At 36.5% G+C, this 19938-nt stretch overlaps 2 protein-coding genes and 1 long non-coding RNA gene across 3 annotated transcripts; 1 reads left to right on the forward strand and 2 right to left on the reverse strand.

Annotated features, from left to right (window-relative positions):
* On the reverse strand, positions 1–2652 carry LOC137487699 (chemerin-like receptor 1). The gene is made up of 2 exons (XM_068213638.2): positions 2599–2652; positions 1–1167 (listed from the first exon to the last, which is right to left on the reverse strand). The coding sequence occupies exons 1-2, from the start codon at positions 2600–2602 to the stop codon at positions 218–220; spliced, it is 954 nt and encodes a 317-aa protein (XP_068069739.1). The 5' UTR covers positions 2603–2652; the 3' UTR covers positions 1–217.
* Positions 2653–5135: 2483 nt separating this feature from the next.
* Positions 5136–13736, forward strand: LOC141377902 (uncharacterized). Its single transcript, XR_012391010.1, has 3 exons — positions 5136–5428; positions 7561–7680; positions 10198–13736. It is a non-coding gene; the product is annotated as an uncharacterized lncRNA (long non-coding RNA).
* si:dkey-42l23.5 lies at positions 9146–11288 on the reverse strand. Its single transcript, XM_017351076.2, has 2 exons — positions 11183–11288; positions 9146–11078 (listed from the first exon to the last, which is right to left on the reverse strand). The coding sequence occupies exons 1-2, from the start codon at positions 11184–11186 to the stop codon at positions 10129–10131; spliced, it is 954 nt and encodes a 317-aa protein (XP_017206565.1). The 5' UTR covers positions 11187–11288; the 3' UTR covers positions 9146–10128.
* Positions 13737–19938: the final 6202 nt, after the last annotated feature.

Genomic DNA, 19938 nt, shown 5'->3' on the forward strand with positions numbered 1-19938 from the left:
ATATACACAGCAATGCTTTTAATCAAACAAAATAGATAAACAGGTCAACGACACAAACATCAATGAAGACAGACTGAGACTTAAATACACACACTGAACCAAACAAATAAAATCAGCCCTAAGTGAATATACAGACACTGAAAACAAGAACACAAAACTAAACCAAGCACAAAACCTGGATTTATAAAACTATAATTTAACTTTTTTCCCAATATTTCTATACTTTCAATTCAGATGTGGTTTTCTTCTCTTGCTCATCCATTTGTGTCTGTCTCATTTCTTTAATGTCCAGATGATCTTCAGCAAACGCCGTCTCCAGCACCAGCACCAGAGACTGTTTCAGCTTCTTCTTAAAATCATCACACATAAACACATAGAGAAATGGGTTCAGACTGCTGTTAAGATTAATCAGGTAGAAAGTAAAATGAAATAGGTTCCAAAATTGACCAGTGAGAGTCCAATTATTATTTTTTGCCCATACTCTCCAAAACCAGCAAACATGGTGTGGAAATGAACAGATGAAGAAAGTCAGGATTACAGTTATAATGAGTCTGTATGACCTGAGCTGTTTTCTCTTTTTGAGGCGTTTGATTTTTACTCCAATAGCGATGTATGAAGATGCAATGATCAGAAAGGGGATGAGAAAGGACACTATAAATGCATATGTCACACGAATTGAACCTGCAATCTTAAAAACTTTAAAGTAAGGTAAAATATAGCCGATGGATGAAACCCAGACGACCATGCAGATAATTCTGGCTTTACGCAAAGTTCTGTTATTTTGAGCCCAAACAGGCATCCATGTGCACAGGCATCGATCCAGACTGATAACTACAAGAGACCAAACGCTAGCAAACACATTTAGACATGTTGTGATGAAGAAAAAGTACTTTGTGAAGACATTGTGCTGATTGCTCAAGGAAACATTTGTGATTGAAATTAAAATAAAGATGAAGTCTACAGTCGCCAAATTGAGAAACCAAATGGAGTTGACAGTCGTCTTCATTCTGCAGCTATTCAGAAATATGACCAGACCATTTCCAATGAGACCCACTACAACGGTTATAAAGAAAATGCAGAGAAAAAAAATCTTTAATCCCTCCTTCTTCACAGTGCTCTTGTCTTTTGAGTTTTCAGTCACATTTTTCAGCGCAAAACTGCTGTTTTCTAAACAAAGAAGCACAGAAAGGACTGTCAGTGTGTCATTGTGCTGCAAATTTCTGAACTATTAGCTATTAGAGTATATCTGATCATGCTCCTCTCAAACATTTTAATAAAACTTCATTAGAATAAAACCAATAATTAGTCTTTTATATTGAATAATTTTGCATTTGCAGTGTGTGGATTTAATAGAAGGATGTCTTTGTATGAAGGGTCATTTGTTTGAGAAAGTAAATGTGTATCTTGTAGGGCTGTGCAATTAATCAAAATTTTGGTTTCGATTTTGGCTTCTAACGATTATGAAAAACCATTAATCGAGATAAAACAATTATTGCATCATATAACGCCCCTTTTCCAGTTGCACACATTTGTTGCTCTGCAAAGCTCAGTTTCACATGTAAATGACTAAAAGTATATGTGCTGTAATGTAACGTTTGCAGCACGGCATCATTCAGTGATATACATTCGAATCATTCATGTTTTACCGTATGCTGCCAGCGCACACACACAACATGCGGTCAGCATTCGGTCTCATTCGCACACTGTGTGCTGCTAAGTCTGAGAGACGAGCAAACCGCACAAATCTAAAGTCATTAACGTGATCGCTTTAATGGTCTAATAGGTGTCAAAATGCGGTGTTTAGTGATTATTCTTATTAACCCTCATTTGTGTAATAAACGAGTTGAGCATCAAGACAAGTAAAAGAGAAACCATTAAAGTGAAAGTGCGCAATATTTCTGCTGCCACCTGTTTTTATTATTAGTCAAACAACAAATAGAGAAAATCCCTCACTGCTCTTGAATGAAGGACTGCTAGCTAAAATGTTTTTCTTACAGTGAAGATGCTTAAATCACAGTTTGTTTCCTAATTTATTTTATTGTATTTATTTCCCTTTGTAGAGAGGACAATAACTATATAAGCAGTTAAAGTCAGAATTATTAGCCCTGCTGAATTATTAGCGACCCTTTCCCCCCAATTTATGTTTAATGCAAAGAATGTTTTTTTTTTCAACTTATTTCTGTACATAATATTTTTAATAACTCATTTCTAATAACTGATCTCTTTTATCTTTGCTATGATGACTGCACATATTTTACTAGATATTTTTTAAAAATACAAGCATTCAGATTTTTATATATATATATATATATATATATATATATATATATATATATATATATATATATATGTATTCACATGAGTGCTAATAATTTAGACTTCAACTGAAAATCATTTTGAATAATCGTGATTAAAATTATGACCAAAATAATCGTTATCATGATTTTTCCCATAATCGAGCAGCCCTATTATCTTGTGCTTAATTATATGGATTTTATATTATCTCTGTGCATTGTCTGTGATATAAACAGTCTTGTATTTATATTCTGAGAGGTTTTCATAAACATGTAATATGCATAATAGATATTAATTTCTCACCCATGTTTTGAGATGTCAATGCAGTGAAAAGAGTCGAGTCTTGATCGTGTTCCTTCTTCTTGTGTGTGCAGACCAGTAGTTGGTTTTATACCACAGCAAACCCTGGTACATCCTGATTAGACTAAATATGGTCATCAGCAAACATCTGCTGTTGGGTATTGCCTAATTTTGAATGCCAGTTCTTTAATGTTGCTGACCACTTCAGCACTCTGATTAAGGAGTCAGGAGATATTTTCCACTTTTTTTTGTGAGCAAGGAGGTCGTTTTCTGTAATGAACAATAAGTAAATAATAAAATATCAAACACGAAAAATATTTATGTACTGACACAATAGATATTCCGTTACAAACAATACAGTATTTGCAGCTCTCTTAAAAGTGCAGTCAGCAGACTAATGTATGGTCGGTGTAAACAGAAAATAAATGGACATAAATGACTAAAGCTGCATTATATAAAGGACCTGGGACAGCATAAGGCAAAACAAATGTGGAATATATGACACTGAATCATAATCAAACACAAACAAGATGCCAACGATGACCTTGGGATTAGACGTGATGCCGATGCTAGAACTTTTACTGTTGTTTCACACGGAAATTAAAGCTCGCGGCCGATCGTGGGTCATTAACAACATCACAGACTTAATATCAAACATACAAGAGTAATTACAAACATGCCATCAAGGAACAAACTTACTTGCCAATAACTTTACCCCGCACTTCACAACGCCTCACGAATAGAAACCGCGTCTCACTCAGATGACTCAACATATACCACTTCTCATTTATGGGGTGTTTCTCAATATGCGTTCTTCAGTGGTCCCTGGGTTCTAGTGTAATGTCATCACCAGCTGCCAAAGTTTAGTTCCAATCAGGCCCGGCCCTGTACATTTGGGGGCCCTAAGCAAAATAATTTTGGGGCCCTACCTTGCTCTAATTAGTGGCGTATTGCCATTGAAATCCGGCCCACAATGATTTTATTGCTTATTAAATGCAATTAATGAAACAGAAAAGTAAAGCTTGATTTCTTCTACTTAACTTTCTGAATGACTTGCACATTTTAAAACAGCACTGCTTTTGTCAACTAGCAGCTTCAAAAATGAAGACTTAAACATTTAATAAAGGGAACAGTGATTACTACTTTGCGTAATACATAATTTGTGATTTCCAGAAATGTAAATAGGGCTACGTTTTCAGAATGAGCCGAAGTTGTAATAAAAATCCAAAACAATTTTTTAGATATTGTTAGCTTAAGGATGCTCTCTATTCCTTAGTAAAAGCTTGTGTCAGCAAAAAACTTTTACTGCTTGTTAAGAAAACTCTTAGTGGTAAAATAAAAAAAGATGGAAAGATAAAGGGCCCTATCATACACCCGGCGCAGTGTGACGCAAGGCGCGATGCAATAGTTGTTTGCTATTTTCAGCTCGGCGCAAGAGTCGTTTTGAGGTGTTGCGCCACGCTGTTTAAATAGCAAATGCATTTGCGCTCATATGTGCGCCCATAGGCGTTCTGGTCTAAAAAATAAAAGGCGTTCTGAGGCGGACTGCTGGCACGATGCTATTTTGAGAAACTATAATAGATTTTTCATTGGACCAGAACAAAGCCTGTCTAAAGTCCAGCGCAGAGTTGCGCCTCACTTACACACTGCTTAATACACACAAGATGTAGAGCAATACGCAAATATCTTTACACATGAAAAAATTTAAATATTATGGATATATATAGGATATAATAAGAATAGATATAGGATATAAAAATAAAGGATTAAAATATTACAAAACATTATTTTCTAGCCTACATAAATATGAAAAATCACTGCTTTTATGCTTTCTTCATCTTGGGAGGCTTTTTCAGTTCATTCATAACAATTTGTTTTTGTATAATATTATTATTAGCAGTATTATTTATTATATCCATATTTATATTTGTTTTATTAAAAAACAAGCTTAGATTTGCCCACCTGTCAGGTTTTAGACCATATGGGGCACAGCATGTGTTTTAGCATATAACTCGGGTTTTTGAGCACATTTTGTTATTATTGTTCATTTATTTGTTTGCTGGAAATTAGAACTGAATTTAGAAATAGTTTTGAAACAAATATTTGCGCTTAATAAACTAAATTAATTATTTAACTGATGTCTGTGCGTAAAAGGTTTCCTTATCCATGAGAGCGAAAGTGAAAGTTAAAGGGTCACGAAACACCAAAACACATTTTTTGAGCTGTTGACAGTCGTATATGTGTCCCACACTGCTAAAAACACTATTAGGACACCTATATTTCACTAAAAAGTGTAAATTGATTGTTTTTGCGTTATTTCAAGCAAATTCGTACTTCCTGTTTGAAACGAATTTTTGAAGCTGCGTCACGGTCATGACATAATAGCGTGTATTCCAGCGTGCAGACTGGGCGTCTGTGCCAGAGTGTGCCTTATTACGTCTTACAGTGTGATGCATTAATGCATGAGTAAGGCTTGGTTCAAACCAATCAGCGCGCTCTATTGTGCAACTTCATTAATATTCATTAGTGTCACCGTCTTTACACCACAGAGACGCCACGTTGTGTTGGCAAAACAAGCGTGAAGTGTTGCTTTTACAGTTTGCTGCTGTTAAGTTTCGTTTTCATTTTCTCTCTGTGAGAGCTTATCTGGATCACGTGTGGATTACAGTGTACGCGACGCGCGACAACAATAATTTACGTGTCTAAGGGGGATTATTGTTTACCTGAGAGCTGTTCTCATCTGCAAACGCTGAAATCCGGATTCCGGATGTAGTCTTCTCTTCATAAAGACGCGGCTCTAGTTGCTGGTGATTGTCCTGTCTCTACAGATTTGGTAAGTGAGCGACCAGTGCTCTTTGTAGCCTATATTCAGCTTGTTCGTATCAAATAAGTTAACTATTGCATTGAGTGCAAACATGTTAGCACCGCATTTTGTGACCGGAATAACACACGCGGCTTTCGGACGCTACCTGCCGTGTGCATCTAAGTTTCCGGGAAATGCTGAGTTTTTTTTCTGTCATTCGCCGTGCGGTATCAAACATTGCATGAAAAATACACGCTTAGAGCAGTTCCTCGAATCAAATATCTCATTTGTCGCGAGGGGCATGAATGAATTCCCTGAATGAAAGAGCCGAACTGCAGTTAAAGTCCGACATTTAATAATTTGGCAAATAATTCGACTACAGATGTCCATGCAGGTTAAACACCATCCCTTTCTCCTGTTTATTTTGACTGAAACTCGCGCGTGCCCAAATAGACACTCCCACACCCTCCCGCTTTAGTTTCTCCGACACTCCCCCCTAAACAGAGCTGGACACCCCCACTTTTCTGACTTTTTCCAAAGAAGAGGTGTGAAAACACCCTGCTGAAACGAGGGGGTTTCATGGCCCTTTAATAATTTATCTCTCATTCTCGCGCTGTAGATGCTCTGTTCAACTGTTTTCTTGCAAGTGAAATGCTCAGTTTTTCCACTTACACTTACTTTACGTCATGTAAATAGCAAATGTGCCATGGCGCAATGCAACTGGCTCTTAAAGGGAATGAGAGATGAGACTCTGATTTTGAGAATCTGGTTTATTCTCAAAACACACCTATTACTCATTAAGAAAATAAACTCAACCCTTTTAGACCATGCGCCATGGCACAAAGCGGATTTTTCCATCCTTATATTAGCAAAAATGCATTCTGACACACCCTGAAAGCGTTTGCGCCCTGCGATCTGCGCATGGATTGTCAAAATAGAGCCCAAAGTGTTTGAATACAGGCCGTTTTTAAACTAAGACTGCATTTATAATTAACGCTAGATATTTTTCTGTTTTCTCAACAGCAGAAAGGCTATTTTAGTATAAAGGACATGTTGTCTACTAATTTTTTTATTTTTAAACACAATTTTGAATGATAAATGGAACATAAAAAATGGTCACGGTATGGGGGTTGGAGGAGATGAGGCGAGGACCCATTTGCAGAAATGAAGGACTTTATTTAACAAAAACTAAACAAAATAACTGAAACATCCCTGGGGGGAAAACATAGCATTAATACACACTTATACTAAGCTTGACTGGATTTGGCATGACAGACTTAAAAGAGATTACAACCTACGAGACATGACAGGACTAATGTCTGGAATCTGCCACCAAAACAAGAATTAACAAGACTTAGCAGAATCCTGACAAAAAAAAAGCTTTAAAATGACTTTATCGATTTAACCGATATCATAAAAAATTCTTAACTGGTCAGTAATGGTCATGTGACAAAAAAATAAAGTGTTAGTGCTGATTAAAGAGAACAGAAATAAATTATGTACACTGCAATGCTTTTAATCTAATGAAATAGATGAACAGGTCAAGACAAAAAAACTACAAAGATAGACTGAGACAAATACACACACTGAACTAAACAATGAAATCAGCCCTAAGTGAATATACAGACACGGAAAACAAGAATGGGCGAAGCAGTGGCGCTGTAGGTAGTGCTGTTGCCTCACAGCAAGAAGGTCGCTGGTTCGAGCCTCGGCTCAGTTGGCGTTTTTGTGTGGAGGTAGCATGTTTTCCCTGCGTTTACGTGGGTCTCCTCCAGGTTTCCCAGAGATGGGTTGCGGCTGGAAGGGTGTCCGCCGTGTAAAAAACTTGCTGGATAAGTTGGCGGTTTATTCCGCTGTGGTGACTCCGGAATAATAAAGTGACTAAGCCGACAAGAAAATGAATGAATGAAAACAAGAACACACAACTAAACCAAGCACAAAACCTGGATGTATAAGTCTATAATTTACAAGAGATGTCTTAGACAGACAATTATGCTTAATACAGATGACAGTTACTGTTTAACTGTGATAATTATATGGATTATTAACAATGATTGCAAACTCTTTTTCCCCAAAAACAGTTTTCTACATTTCTAGCAATTCAAGTGTGGTTTGTTTTGCCTGTTTATCATTTTTGAGTGTCTCATTTCTTTAATGTCCAGATGATCTTCAGCAAACGCCGTCTCCAGCACCAGCACCAGAGACTGTTTCAGCTTCTTCTTATAATCATCACACATGAACACATAGAGAAATGGGTTCAGACTGCTGTTGAGATTAACCAGGTAGAGAGCAAAATGAAATAGGTTCCAAAATTGACCAGTGACAGTCCAATTATTATTTTTTGCCCTTACCATCCAAATCCAGCAAATATATTGTGGAAATGAACAGATGAAGAAAGTCAGGATTACAGTTATAATGAGTCTGTATGACCTGAGCTGCTTCCTCTTTTTGAGGCGATTGATTTTTACTCCAATAGTGATGTATGAAAATGCAATGATCAGGAAGGGGATGAGAAAGTCCACTATAAATCCATATGTCACACGAATTGTACCTGTAACCTTAAAAACTTTGAAGAAGTTGCCTTACACTTGCCATACAATTTACAACTTTACAATGATTTTGAGGCTGAGGAGGTGGGAAAAGGCCATCATCGAAGCTTGCGCCTGTGGTTTATATAAGGTGTCTTCCACTGACTCATCTCCCCAAAGGGCAAGAAGGCAGGTAACATCAACCACTGACCACTTTCTTCCTCCATGTTTCCTCTGTTGTTGTTGTTTATCGCGTCAGCGTCTCCACATATGCTTTTCCTTCTATGTCATTAAACCACAGGGAAGTTCCAAATTGTCGCAAGTTTAATGACATTCTAAAAGAAATGCCTCAATAAACCTGATCTGCCTGTTTACATGACAGTTGCATTGTCACATATCCAATTTATATCTGATTTATTTCCACATATGAAGGATGCCTAAAACGGGTCTCTGAATCAAATGCATACATTTTTTTTTGTGTTTACATGGTCATAGAACAGATCCGATCTGTTTCACATATGAGCAAAAAATCTGAATTGGGTCACATTTACTGGCAGTGTAAACAGGGCCTTAGTCTTCACTAGTCACACTTCACCAGTGTTTGAGCTTAATACTAGACTCGATCGTTCAGCAGATCACCAGAATGTATTTTCTTTAAATACTGTTTTTGGGTGAGTTTTCTGATCATCATAAGTAATAGGCTGCATGTCGTAATGTTTGTGGCCACGACAAACAGTGGTGAAGCCGTGAATAAGTGAACAGAAAAGGAAGTTAAGACAGACACGTTGCAGATTTGAAGAAACAAAACAGTTCGAGGCATCATCAGTAGCATCATAACCAGTATTTGTTTATTCTTTAGCGAAACATTGATTTTATTTAGTCACATTAAAAAGTGCTGGGGTGTGCATGTGATCATACTGGACACAAATATGGCGGCGAGCGTTGCAGAAGTGACGTTTTTGGTCCCCATGAATAATGTCAGTGAGCAACATCTTTTAGATGAGACATTAAACTGAGGTCCTGATTCTCTTTGGAGTAGGGCAATAATGTACTCCACTGTTCTGTAATACTGACACAACAGGCCTGTATCCAGCCTGGTGATGGGGGTAGTTGCATTTTGAAGTTGTTCCTGTCATTTTGTGCTTATTTATGAGGCTTAAGTACTCCATTTTAGTGTTAATTTATCTGCTAATTTATCTAGCTTGTTTTCTTTGTAGATGGTGTCAAAGAAGCTTAATATATATGAAGAAAAGAGAATAACAATTAAAAATAATATTTCAGATATTGCTAGCTTAGTAAACTATACAAAAAAACTCAGCAAAACGTTTTTTTCTGCCTTTTAGGAGAACTCTGTATGCTAAATTAACTCTGCATTTATATTTAAATGTAAATTATAGTAAAATTTAAACATTTTGACTGATACATGGAACATAAAAATAGCTGGTCACACTTTACAATAAGGTTCATTAATGATAATTAATGCATTTACTAAGATATACAAACAATGAACAATACATTTACTACTGTATTTGTTCATGTTAGTTAATGCTAGTTAATGAAAATACAGTAGGTTATTGTTAGTTCATGTTAACTCATGGTGCATTAACTAATGTTAACAAGCATGGAGTTAAATGTTAATAATGCATTAGTAAATGTTCAATTATGATGAATAAATGCTGTACACGTGTTGTTTATGATTAGTTCATGTTAGTAAATGCATTAACTAATGAACCTTATTGTAAAGTGTTACCACATAGCTTAAAAAATACTGTAAAAACCTGGCCCTTATCATTAAAACTCCATCACTGGTCCGTAATGGTCATCTGATAAATAGTGTTTGTGCTGATTAAAGAGAATAAAATGCTCTCCAAACACAGATGCTAATAGCAATGCTTTTAATCTAATAAAATAGATGAACAGGTCAACGACACAAACATCAATGAAGACAGACTGAGACTTACATACACACACTGAACTAAACAATGAAATCAGCCCTAAGTGAATATACAGACACTGAAAACAAGAACACAAAACTAAACCAAGCACAAAACCTGGATTTATAAAACTATAATTTACAAGAGATGTCTTAGACAGAAAATTATGCTGAATACAGATGACAGTTACTGTTTAACTGTGATAATTATATGCAGTATTAGCAATGATTGCAAACTCCTTTTCCCTCCAAGACAATTTTCTACATTTCTAGCAATTCAAGTGTGGTTTGTTTTGTCTGTTTATCATTTTCGTGTGTCTCATTTCTTTAATGTCCAGATGATCTTCAGCAAATGCCGTCTCCAGCACCAGTACCAGAGACTGTTTCAGCTTCTTCTTGAAATCATCACACATGAACACATAGAGAAATGGGTTCAGACTGCTGTTGAGATTCATCAGGTAGAAAGTAAAAACAAATAGCTTCCAAAATTGATCAGTGAGAGTCCAATTATTATTTTTTGCCCATACCATCCAAATCCAGCAAACATTGTGTGGAAATGAACAGATGAAGAAAGTCAGGATTACAGTTATAATGAGTCTGTATGACCTGAGCTGCTTCCTCTTTTTGAGGCGATTGATTTTTACTCCAATAGCGATGTATGAAGATGCAATGATCAGGAAGGGGATGAGAAAGACCACTATAAATCCATATGTCACAAGAATTGTACCTGTAATGTTAAAAACTGTGAAGTAGGGTAAAATGTAGCCGATGGATGAAACCCAGATGATAATGCAGATGATTCTGGCTTTACGCAGAGTTCTGTTGTTTTGAGCCCAAACGGCCATCCATGTGCACAGGCATCGATCCAGACTGATAACTACAAGAGACCAAATGCTAGCAAACAGATTTATACTTGTTGCGATGAAGAGAAAGTATTCCTTGACAACACTGTGCTGCTTGCTCAACGTTAAGGAAGCATTTGTGATCGAAAATAAAATAAAGATGAAGTCTGCGATCGCCAAATTCAAAAACCAAATGGAGTTGAAAGTCATTTTCATTCTGCAGCCGGCCAGAAATATGACCAGCCCATTTCCAATGAGACCCACTGAGACGGTGGAAAAGAAAATGCAGGCAAGAAAAATCTTAAATCCCTTGTCCTCCACAGCGTTCTTGTCTGTTGAGTTTCCAGTCAAATTTTTAAGCCCAAAACTGCTGTTTTCTAAACAAAAAAGCACAGAAAGCACAGTTATAAACAGTCTTATATTTATATTCTGAAAGGTTATTATGAAAGTATAATATGCATAATAGATATTAATTTCTTACCCATCTTTAAGGTGTCAATGCAGTGGAAAGAGTCGAATCTTAATCTTGTTCCGTCTTCTTGTTTGTGCTGACCGATTGTTGGTTTTATACCAGAACAAACCCTGATGCATCCCTATTGACTGATAAGACTAAATATGGTCATCAGCAAATATCTGCTATCATGAGTGGGCATCAAACCCACCGCAGAACATTTCCTGCCACACTAGACTTTTCTTTTGTTCAAACATGAAGCAAAGAACTTTAAATAAAGCATTCAGGAGTTTTAAGAAAGAATCAGGCATGTACTGTGACAGCGGAGGATATTCATGATGCTCATTGAAGAAATTACTGTGCCATTTCCATTGAATTTCAAAAACACATTTCTATGTTATGTACTAATTTCAACATAGGCTCATTCTGAAAACGTAGCCATATATACATTTCTGGAGACCGCAAATTAAGTAGCCAGAGGTACGTATGGCTGCATTTAATGAACAGCGTATGAACAGCTTTCCTGCTGTAACCAGTTTGTCCCGTTAGCTCGCCATGTTTGTCGGCGGACTTGAGATGCAGAGAGGAGTTGACACAAGATGACATGGTGCAAGTCCGGTGAAGAATGGTTGCAGAAAGAAGAGTCCAAAAAATGTAATAAACAAGTAAATAACAGGGTGAGAATGTGGTCAAATCTGAAAACGTGGGAAAATCAGACAAGAGCTTCTGTTTTTCTGGATTGCTTTTGAAAATTGTTGGTTGGGTTTAAGTAAGTGGGTGGGTCAATCGATAAAATTGGTTGGGTTAAGGGAAGGAGGAGAGTGGGTCAGTCAATTGGTCAGTCAGTCAAGTCAGTCAACAGCGGCCTCTAGTGGGTTTATATGAGAACAGCATGGTGAATAGTACTCGCTAGTACAGCGGCCTCTGGTGGATTTGCAAAAACAAAAACTGCAAAAAAGTACCCTCTAGGACAAATTTGGCGCTCTACAGAAATGCATATAGAGGTACGTTTTCAGAATGAGCCTGGGTTGACTAATTTGGTTATACACTGAAGACAAGCTTGCCCTCTGCAGTTCTAACATGGTCGCCCACTGAAGGCAGTGTCTGGTATTTTTCCCTCTGCACTTTAACTTTGATATAACTATCATCTATTACAATCTCCCATATAATCTGATGATAGTAGTTTTGTTTGATAGTAATGTATAGTATCCATACTGTATCTGTAAATGTTTAATGTGTAAAATCATTGGGCAACCAACACACACACACATATTAAACAGCAAAATAAGAATGTAGCTGGGGCAGATATGCAACACGCAAAGTGCCACGTAAGTGTATTGAATTTACAGTGTACTTTTCTAAAAAACTGCAAAGGAGCAAACCAAAATGATTGGGTAATAAAGGGGTAACAATAAGATATTTAACACGCATAGAACCAAGTAAGTATTTATGAATCAACAATGTACTTTTCTTTAATTATTGAACTCACATAAAGCATTATGCAAGGATGGTGACAACCTAATGCAACTTGCAAACACCTGCGTAAGTACATTAATAATAGTACCTTTATTTAGTGGTTGGGTTTTTATATGAAGTGTTAAATGAATAAAAGGTCTACAACCTGTGAAATTATCAACCCAGGTTCATTCTGAAAATGTAGTCCCATGGACGTTTCTGGAGACTGCGAATTATGTAGCCGGAGTTATGTAGGCTATGGCTGCATTTAAGTTTTTAAGCGAAGGCTACAGGGCGGTTTGACGGCGTTCCTTTTCGCGCTTACTGGCTGACTGCTTACCTCCTTGTGGAGGGCGTTCTCGCCCTAAGCAGTTTGTCCAGTAAGCTCGTCGTGTACGTTGGCGGACTTGAGACGCAGAGAGTAGCTGACCACAATGATGACCGGGTTCGAGTCTGGGGAGGAGAGGTTCCAGAAATCAGGTAAGACAAAAACAGAATCCAAAAATAAAGTGAACAAGTAAATAACAGGGTGAGAATGTGGTATAATCTGAAAGTGTGGTAAAAATCAGATGAGGGCTTTTCTTTTTCTGGACGGCTTTGGGATTAGGAAAGTAAGCGGGTGGGCGGGTCAATCGTTAAAACTGGTTGGGTTTAGGGAAGGAGGAGTGTGGGTTGCCCAGTCAATCATTCAGTTGGATAGACAGACGCTCGTTCGATGGCGGTCTCTGGTGGGTTTACGCGAGAACAGCGCGTGCACGAACGACATTTGAGATGCGAAAAATAGCACACAGCGGCCTCTCGGGATTTGCAAAAACAAAAACTGCAAAAATACGTACCTCCTGGGACAGACTTCATGGTCTCCAGAAACGTCCACAGGACTACGTTTTCAGAATGAGCCTGGGTTGCAACTTATGAAACCTTATTGTATACACTGTTAACCCTTACTGTAGATTATGCAGTAAATAACTGTAAAATAGCCAGTGTTTAGCTGTAATGAAAAGAAACAGTATTTTACTGTAAAAAGAGGCAGGATTTGTATGAAATTCTGTAGTGCAAAGAATAAATTACAGTAGTTTACTCTATGTACCATTACAGATATTTACTGTGATAATAAATGGTAAATTACTGTTCAACCTTTACTGCCCCATCTATTCTGATGCTTTATGTTGCTATTTTATATTTATTTTATCTCTGTGTTTTCTTTGGTTCCTTTTATGTTTTTAACATGGAGTATCAGGAGTCAACCAATGCCACAGAGCTTATTAAAAGGTAAGTGTAAGATATGGACGAAATGCATTTAAAGGCAAAAATATTCACACAGAGCAAAGAAATTGTCACAATAATTTTTATAACTTTGTTTACTTTTTCTATAATTAATCTAATCTAATTGAATATTAGTATTTTATATTTATATTTTTTATATATATATATATATATATATATATATATATATATATATATATATATATATATATATATATATATATATATATATATATCTTAAACAACACGCACATACAATTTTGCTGAGACTCAAGAATTTGTCTGGAAAACTGGCAAGTAAAAGTGCCATTAACAGTATAAAGGCTTTCCTAAATAAATGTATAAATCATGATATTTGTTGTGTTTTTTATTATTTTTATTACAGATTTGGAACGACATGAGAATCAGATTATTTATTTATTTATATTCTATGGATGAAGTTTATATTATAGCATATTTTTATTGTTTTATTAAACAATATGTGCATAACTGTGATAAATGTAGGCAGTTGCTTTGAAAATATGCTATGTACCAGGGGTGTCAAACTCCTGGAAGGCCACAGCCTAGTAGAATTTAGTTCCAGCCCTGCTTCAACACACTACCTTTAGATTTAGTTTGATCAGGTGTGTTTAATTAGTATAACTGCACTGTTACTCTGTAGATTGTGCAGTAAATAACTGTAAAAAACAATGATTTAGGCATCACCACACACTCCCACAGGCTGTCCGTTTTATTCTAAACACAAAGGTGTTAGAAAGAGTTTTCAGAAAATGCTGGCCCTTTAAGAGAGCCAGGTGTTTGATTTGTTTACTGCTGAGTGTGCTCTATTCTCTGTCTATCAATTGAGATGTTGAGTCTGATATGTTTAGGCTTTAAATAAGAATCTACAATGAGTAAGTAAAATGTGTTCAAATGTTTTTGAGGGTTTATAAAATAAGGCTGTGTTTTAAGTTATATTGTTGTTATCTTGAAATGTGTACTTGAAAGCTACATTGTTAGCCAGTTAGCCTCTCCTCATATAACTTCTTACATTACTTTTGTTTAAGTATATGTATTTATTGGATATTGCATACTGCCATAATGTACAGATGCTAAAAGTTGTATGTATCTTTCTGGCAACTAAGCCAAAATTAAATTCCATCATCTCAGTAAGGGAACATGTGCACATTATCACAGGGAATCACAAAAACATGATACACAGCCATCCACACACAAAAGCTCCCCTGTCCGGTCCCAGGTTGTGAGTTTGTTGCTAAGTATTTTTCAGAGCAGTGTTTCCACCTATGAATTTATATTTGAAACAATAAAAAATTTGTTGTCATGAGATAATTATAACAATAAAAGATTGGATCCTTTGGTTTTTCGGTGTTGCCAACTTTATTTTTGTTTTCTATAATTATTTTAAACTTTTTGAGATTTGACAGAGCTTTTAATTATTTAAAACTTTAAAATTTAAAATAATTATTTTGTTTTTTGCTGTTCAGTTTTTTTTTTTTTTTTTTTTTTTTTTTTTTTTGCATGGTCAGCATTGAGGAGAGAGTAACACATTTCACTGCAGCACTTTGTGTGTGTGTGTGTGTGTGTGTGTGTGTGTGTTTATTGGATATGTGATTGTGATAAATGTTAGCAGTTGCTTTTAAAGTATGCTATATACCAGGCGTGCTTAATCCTGTTCCTGGAGATCTACGTTCCTGCAGATTTCAGTTGCTATCCATATCAAACACACCTAAACCAATTAATTAGGACCTGAACACCACGTGATAATTACAGGCAGGTGTGTTTGATATGGGTAGCAACTGAAATCTGCAGGACCGTAGATCTCCAGGGGTCAAACTCCAAGTTACTGGAGAACTGCAGGGCAGCAGAGTTTAGTTCCCACCCTTCTTCAACATTACCTGTAGATTTCTAACGAGCCTTAATTAGTTTTATCAGGTGTGTTTAATTAGAGTTACAGCTTAAAGTCCCGGTCACACTGCACTTCTCTCCCTATAGACTTCCAGTCATACGCATGTGAATGCTGCAGACCTGGAATGCAAGCTCATGCGACAAATTTTACAGTTTGCAGCATTGGAAAGTTCAAGCTTGGAGAACTCTGAACTGCGAAATCACATCATGTGATTGCTTGAGACTAATCACAGATCAAACCATGACCTCTCTGAACAAAAATTATGGACCAGTTGCTTGCTTTTTCAGTCTCTAAATATTTTGTTTAATCCCACTCCTTTTCGCAGAGCCATGTGACAGAATTTTGCATGCTTAAACGTTAGTTTGACTGCAGCCTTTCTGTGCAGACCTGGGGCTCTCAGTAATATGTAAGATGATATTTATATCTGCTGATTTCTTAATTTTGTTATACATTTTCTCTTTTGTATTTGTTTGCTGCATAAACAATAAAATAAATTTGTCAGAATTTACAACTTAATTTAAAGAATTAATAACAGGTAAGAATACTAATTAATTTAAGTAACACCTTGACATACTATTGTGTATGCAGTATAATGCTGTGAGTTGTAACACTACAGTACAGTAATTAACTGTACACAGTTTCCAGTTAGTTACCACTACTGCTCTATTACAGTAATTAACTGGCAACACTGTTGCCAGCTACTCACTGCAATGGTTCAGTTACAGTAAACAACTGGCAACACTGTTGCCAGCCACTCACTGTAAGGGTTCAGTTTCAGTAATTAACTGGCAACACTGTTGCCAGGTACTTACTGTAACCAAACTTTTGCAGTGAGTAGCTGGCAACAGTGTTGCCAGTGTTCTTCTGTAAAAAAGCCTGGTAAGGTCTAACAGTGTACTGTAAGCATTTTACATCTGTAATTTAATATAAAAATATATTTCCATAAACTACTTATTTTATGAACGTTTACTCGTCAATCTGACCACTGCCCCCCAGCAATGTCTCAACATCAATATCAGCAAATAACTTTGCATGACATAGGCCTATGCCTATGTTTGGAGAGAGGGATTTGGGGGGGCTTATCAGCAATTCAGTGAATGTATACCTGATGTTTTTATTTATTTCATTTTTAAAGAAAAATGTAGTGTGTAATTGGTTTTTCGATCAATTAAAACTCTCTGTTTTCTCTGTTCTTACTGTCCAAATATACACTTGTGCATTGAAGTCCAGCTTCTTTCCTCCTTGTTCCCTGTAGTTAAAGGGTAAATACAGCATTTGTTTCCTGTAGTTTACAGGGTAACTCTTAAAGGTTGTGAAATAAACAAACAAAATCAATATATTTCTTTAATTTGTAACCTTTATTTTACTGAATAGGGATTTTGAAACAATTCACCTTAATCAAGCATTGTCTCGTCTATCATTGCCTTTACTCAAACAGCAAAATAACACATTATTTCCTTCCCCTTTTTTTCTGGCATCTCTTGCTTGGCTTTCCCTTTTTTTCTGCTGTTATTCTTCTTAACTTCCACTGAGGATTCTGATGGTGAATAGCTGATAGAATCCATTGGGTCTTGCTGCTCTGCATTGTATATAAAAAAATATGAATAAACATAAAGGCTTTTAGCCAGCTTTATGTTCCTTTTTGCTGTTTAATATAATTTACACTATTTACAGATACAGTATGGATACTATACATTACCATTAAACAAAACTACTATCATCACACCATATGGGAGATTGTGATAATAATTAAAGTGCTAAGGGAATAAAGTTTAAATATAGGTGCAGGCATTATAGACTTTGAAATAAAGATTATTTGCAGTTTAGTTTATATTTAAATTCTGTGTTACTTAGTAAATGGTTAGTCAATTTTACGTTTGGGTGATTTACCTGTAGATGACCTTTAAATTGTTCAATCACTGACACGTCTATCTCCATCCAGTAGAGGGGGCAGTTGTCTCGAAACAGGGCTGAGGGTAAACATTGAAGAAGTCTTTGGTGAAGTATTTAGTGCTACAAAAGGAAAAGACTTTGGGGTGCTTTCTGTGAAAACGAACTCAAAAGGCAGTCAAAAAGGTTTTCCCTCTTTTAACTCCTGGTTGATGAAGGGCACAAGGTATTGTTTATATTTCAATCTTTGAAATTTGAAAGACTCTTTATCTTGAAAGTTTATGGTTTGTACATGGTCTATTTGTTAGCATTTAATTGTTGTTAGCACATATATAAGTATTTTGAGTATCAGTGATATTCATATTATTTGTTAGTTTTGTACAAAAGGCATGTCATTTATTGTTATTACTATTTCCTTATAACTTGCACTACAAATAGGACATTAACAGCCATTAAGGTCTTTTTTTTTTTGGTCATTTCATGTGTTTTAGATTTATCTCTCTAAAAATAAGAACAGCAAATGTGCTAAAATTAATTAATTGATAAAGCTGTTTATGTTGCTGTCTAATAGGACATTGTTGTAATTCATAAGGTCATAAATGCTTTATCTGCTGTAAATATTGGCACTGTTATGCCGAGTTCAGCCTGCATGATTTTCAAAGTAGTCGTGTCACAGGTGTTTTTACACTGCATGACTATCTGGGCTAGCGTTTTGCTATGGAGACAGATAAGACAGGCCGGAGTGGGACAGGCCGGAGTGGGACTCCTTTTCAGCCCTGGAGTTTCAAGCCTTTGACCGGCCCACCTCAGTTCACGACTGACTATATTAAAATAAGATAATTTCAATTCAGTTTCTAATGACACTATCACGTCTTTTTCAAGAAAACAGCTGCTTTAGAACTTCAAATGTTCAACAACCTTACAGTTTTGTATGTCTTAACAATAAAAATGAAAAAAAAAAAAAAAAAAAACACTAACTCAGGTGAGGACCGAACACGGGTCGACAGCATGGCAACCCAACATGCTGACCGCTGGACCACAACGGCACTATTATTATTAAACAGGCCGGAATAATACTTAATCCTCATCATTACCCTGCAGGCTAAAGTTTACTCATGGGGCTGAGAGACAATAAATAAGAAGAGCGGAGCTGCGGCAAAATAATGGATAAAGAAAGTGAGGCTATGGTCAAATAAATAAATAAATGAAAAAAAAGTGCGACTGCGACTGCTGCTTTCTCCGTTCGCCATGCAGGAGAGGAACAGTCTGCGCAAATAGAGCGCAGAGTGGGTGTCTTTGACTACTGCTCTCCTCTTATTGGCTGAAAGGTACGAGTTACCCTGCCTCTGGCAGGAAAGTCTCAAAAATACACACACACATATCCAGGGGGAGTCGTACGTGAAAGAGGATTTGCACATTCTCATTCAGGATGAACTCGCAAGTTTTAAACATTCAAAACTTTTTGTACACTCCTATACATTTGTAAATGGTGTTTTGCATTTGTGAAACGTATTTTATGAAAATGTATTTTTATTTTGAGCATGTGAAATTTTTTTGTGAATATAAATAAATATTTTACGCACGTGAATTTGGTTTTATGCACGTGAATTTGGCTACGCATGTGTAAATCGTGTCTTTTGCGTGAATTACTTTTGAGTCTTATCTGTCTTCATATTTTGCCGCTGCTTTGTTTACACTGCAAGATGGATCAGCGACAGGTGCTTTCACATTGCATGACTTTACAATAGGAAGAATCGCCGACTACTTCGTCCAAACTACGTCTCGCAGCCAAAAACATGTCATATATCTTTTGTTATTAGCTACATAACGAAAAAGATGCCTTTAATGGGGTAGAAAATGTACATATTTGCTCTCTTGGGTTTGAAGGAAATTAGCAAATTCTCCTCAACTTTCTTATTTAACTTTCTGTATGAAACGTCAAAAAGACACGGGTGTTCCTGTCAAACCTCCACAAGTTTTTCCTCCATTTCTTGGGTATAATATACCAAAAATGAGCGCTTTTAACTTTTCCCCCAACCTCCCGCTGGCTAGCAGGTACACACACAAGTGAATGCTGCTCTCTAATTTGCTGTAGACGATCGCTGATGTTATTTTCAGTTAAAACTCATTTCACACGGCATGATTTAAATCGCCGACAGCTCCAGATATTTAGCACGCCAAATATTTCCAGATACTTAGCACGCCAAATATCTCACAGGCATCGGCCATCGCGTCGATGATAGTTCATACTGTGTGATTGTCACTCACGTGC

The sequence above is a fragment of the Danio rerio genome, chromosome 15, assembly GCF_049306965.1.
Source record: "Danio rerio strain Tuebingen ecotype United States chromosome 15, GRCz12tu, whole genome shotgun sequence".
In the NCBI taxonomy this organism is placed as follows: Eukaryota; Metazoa; Chordata; class Actinopteri; order Cypriniformes; family Danionidae; genus Danio; species Danio rerio.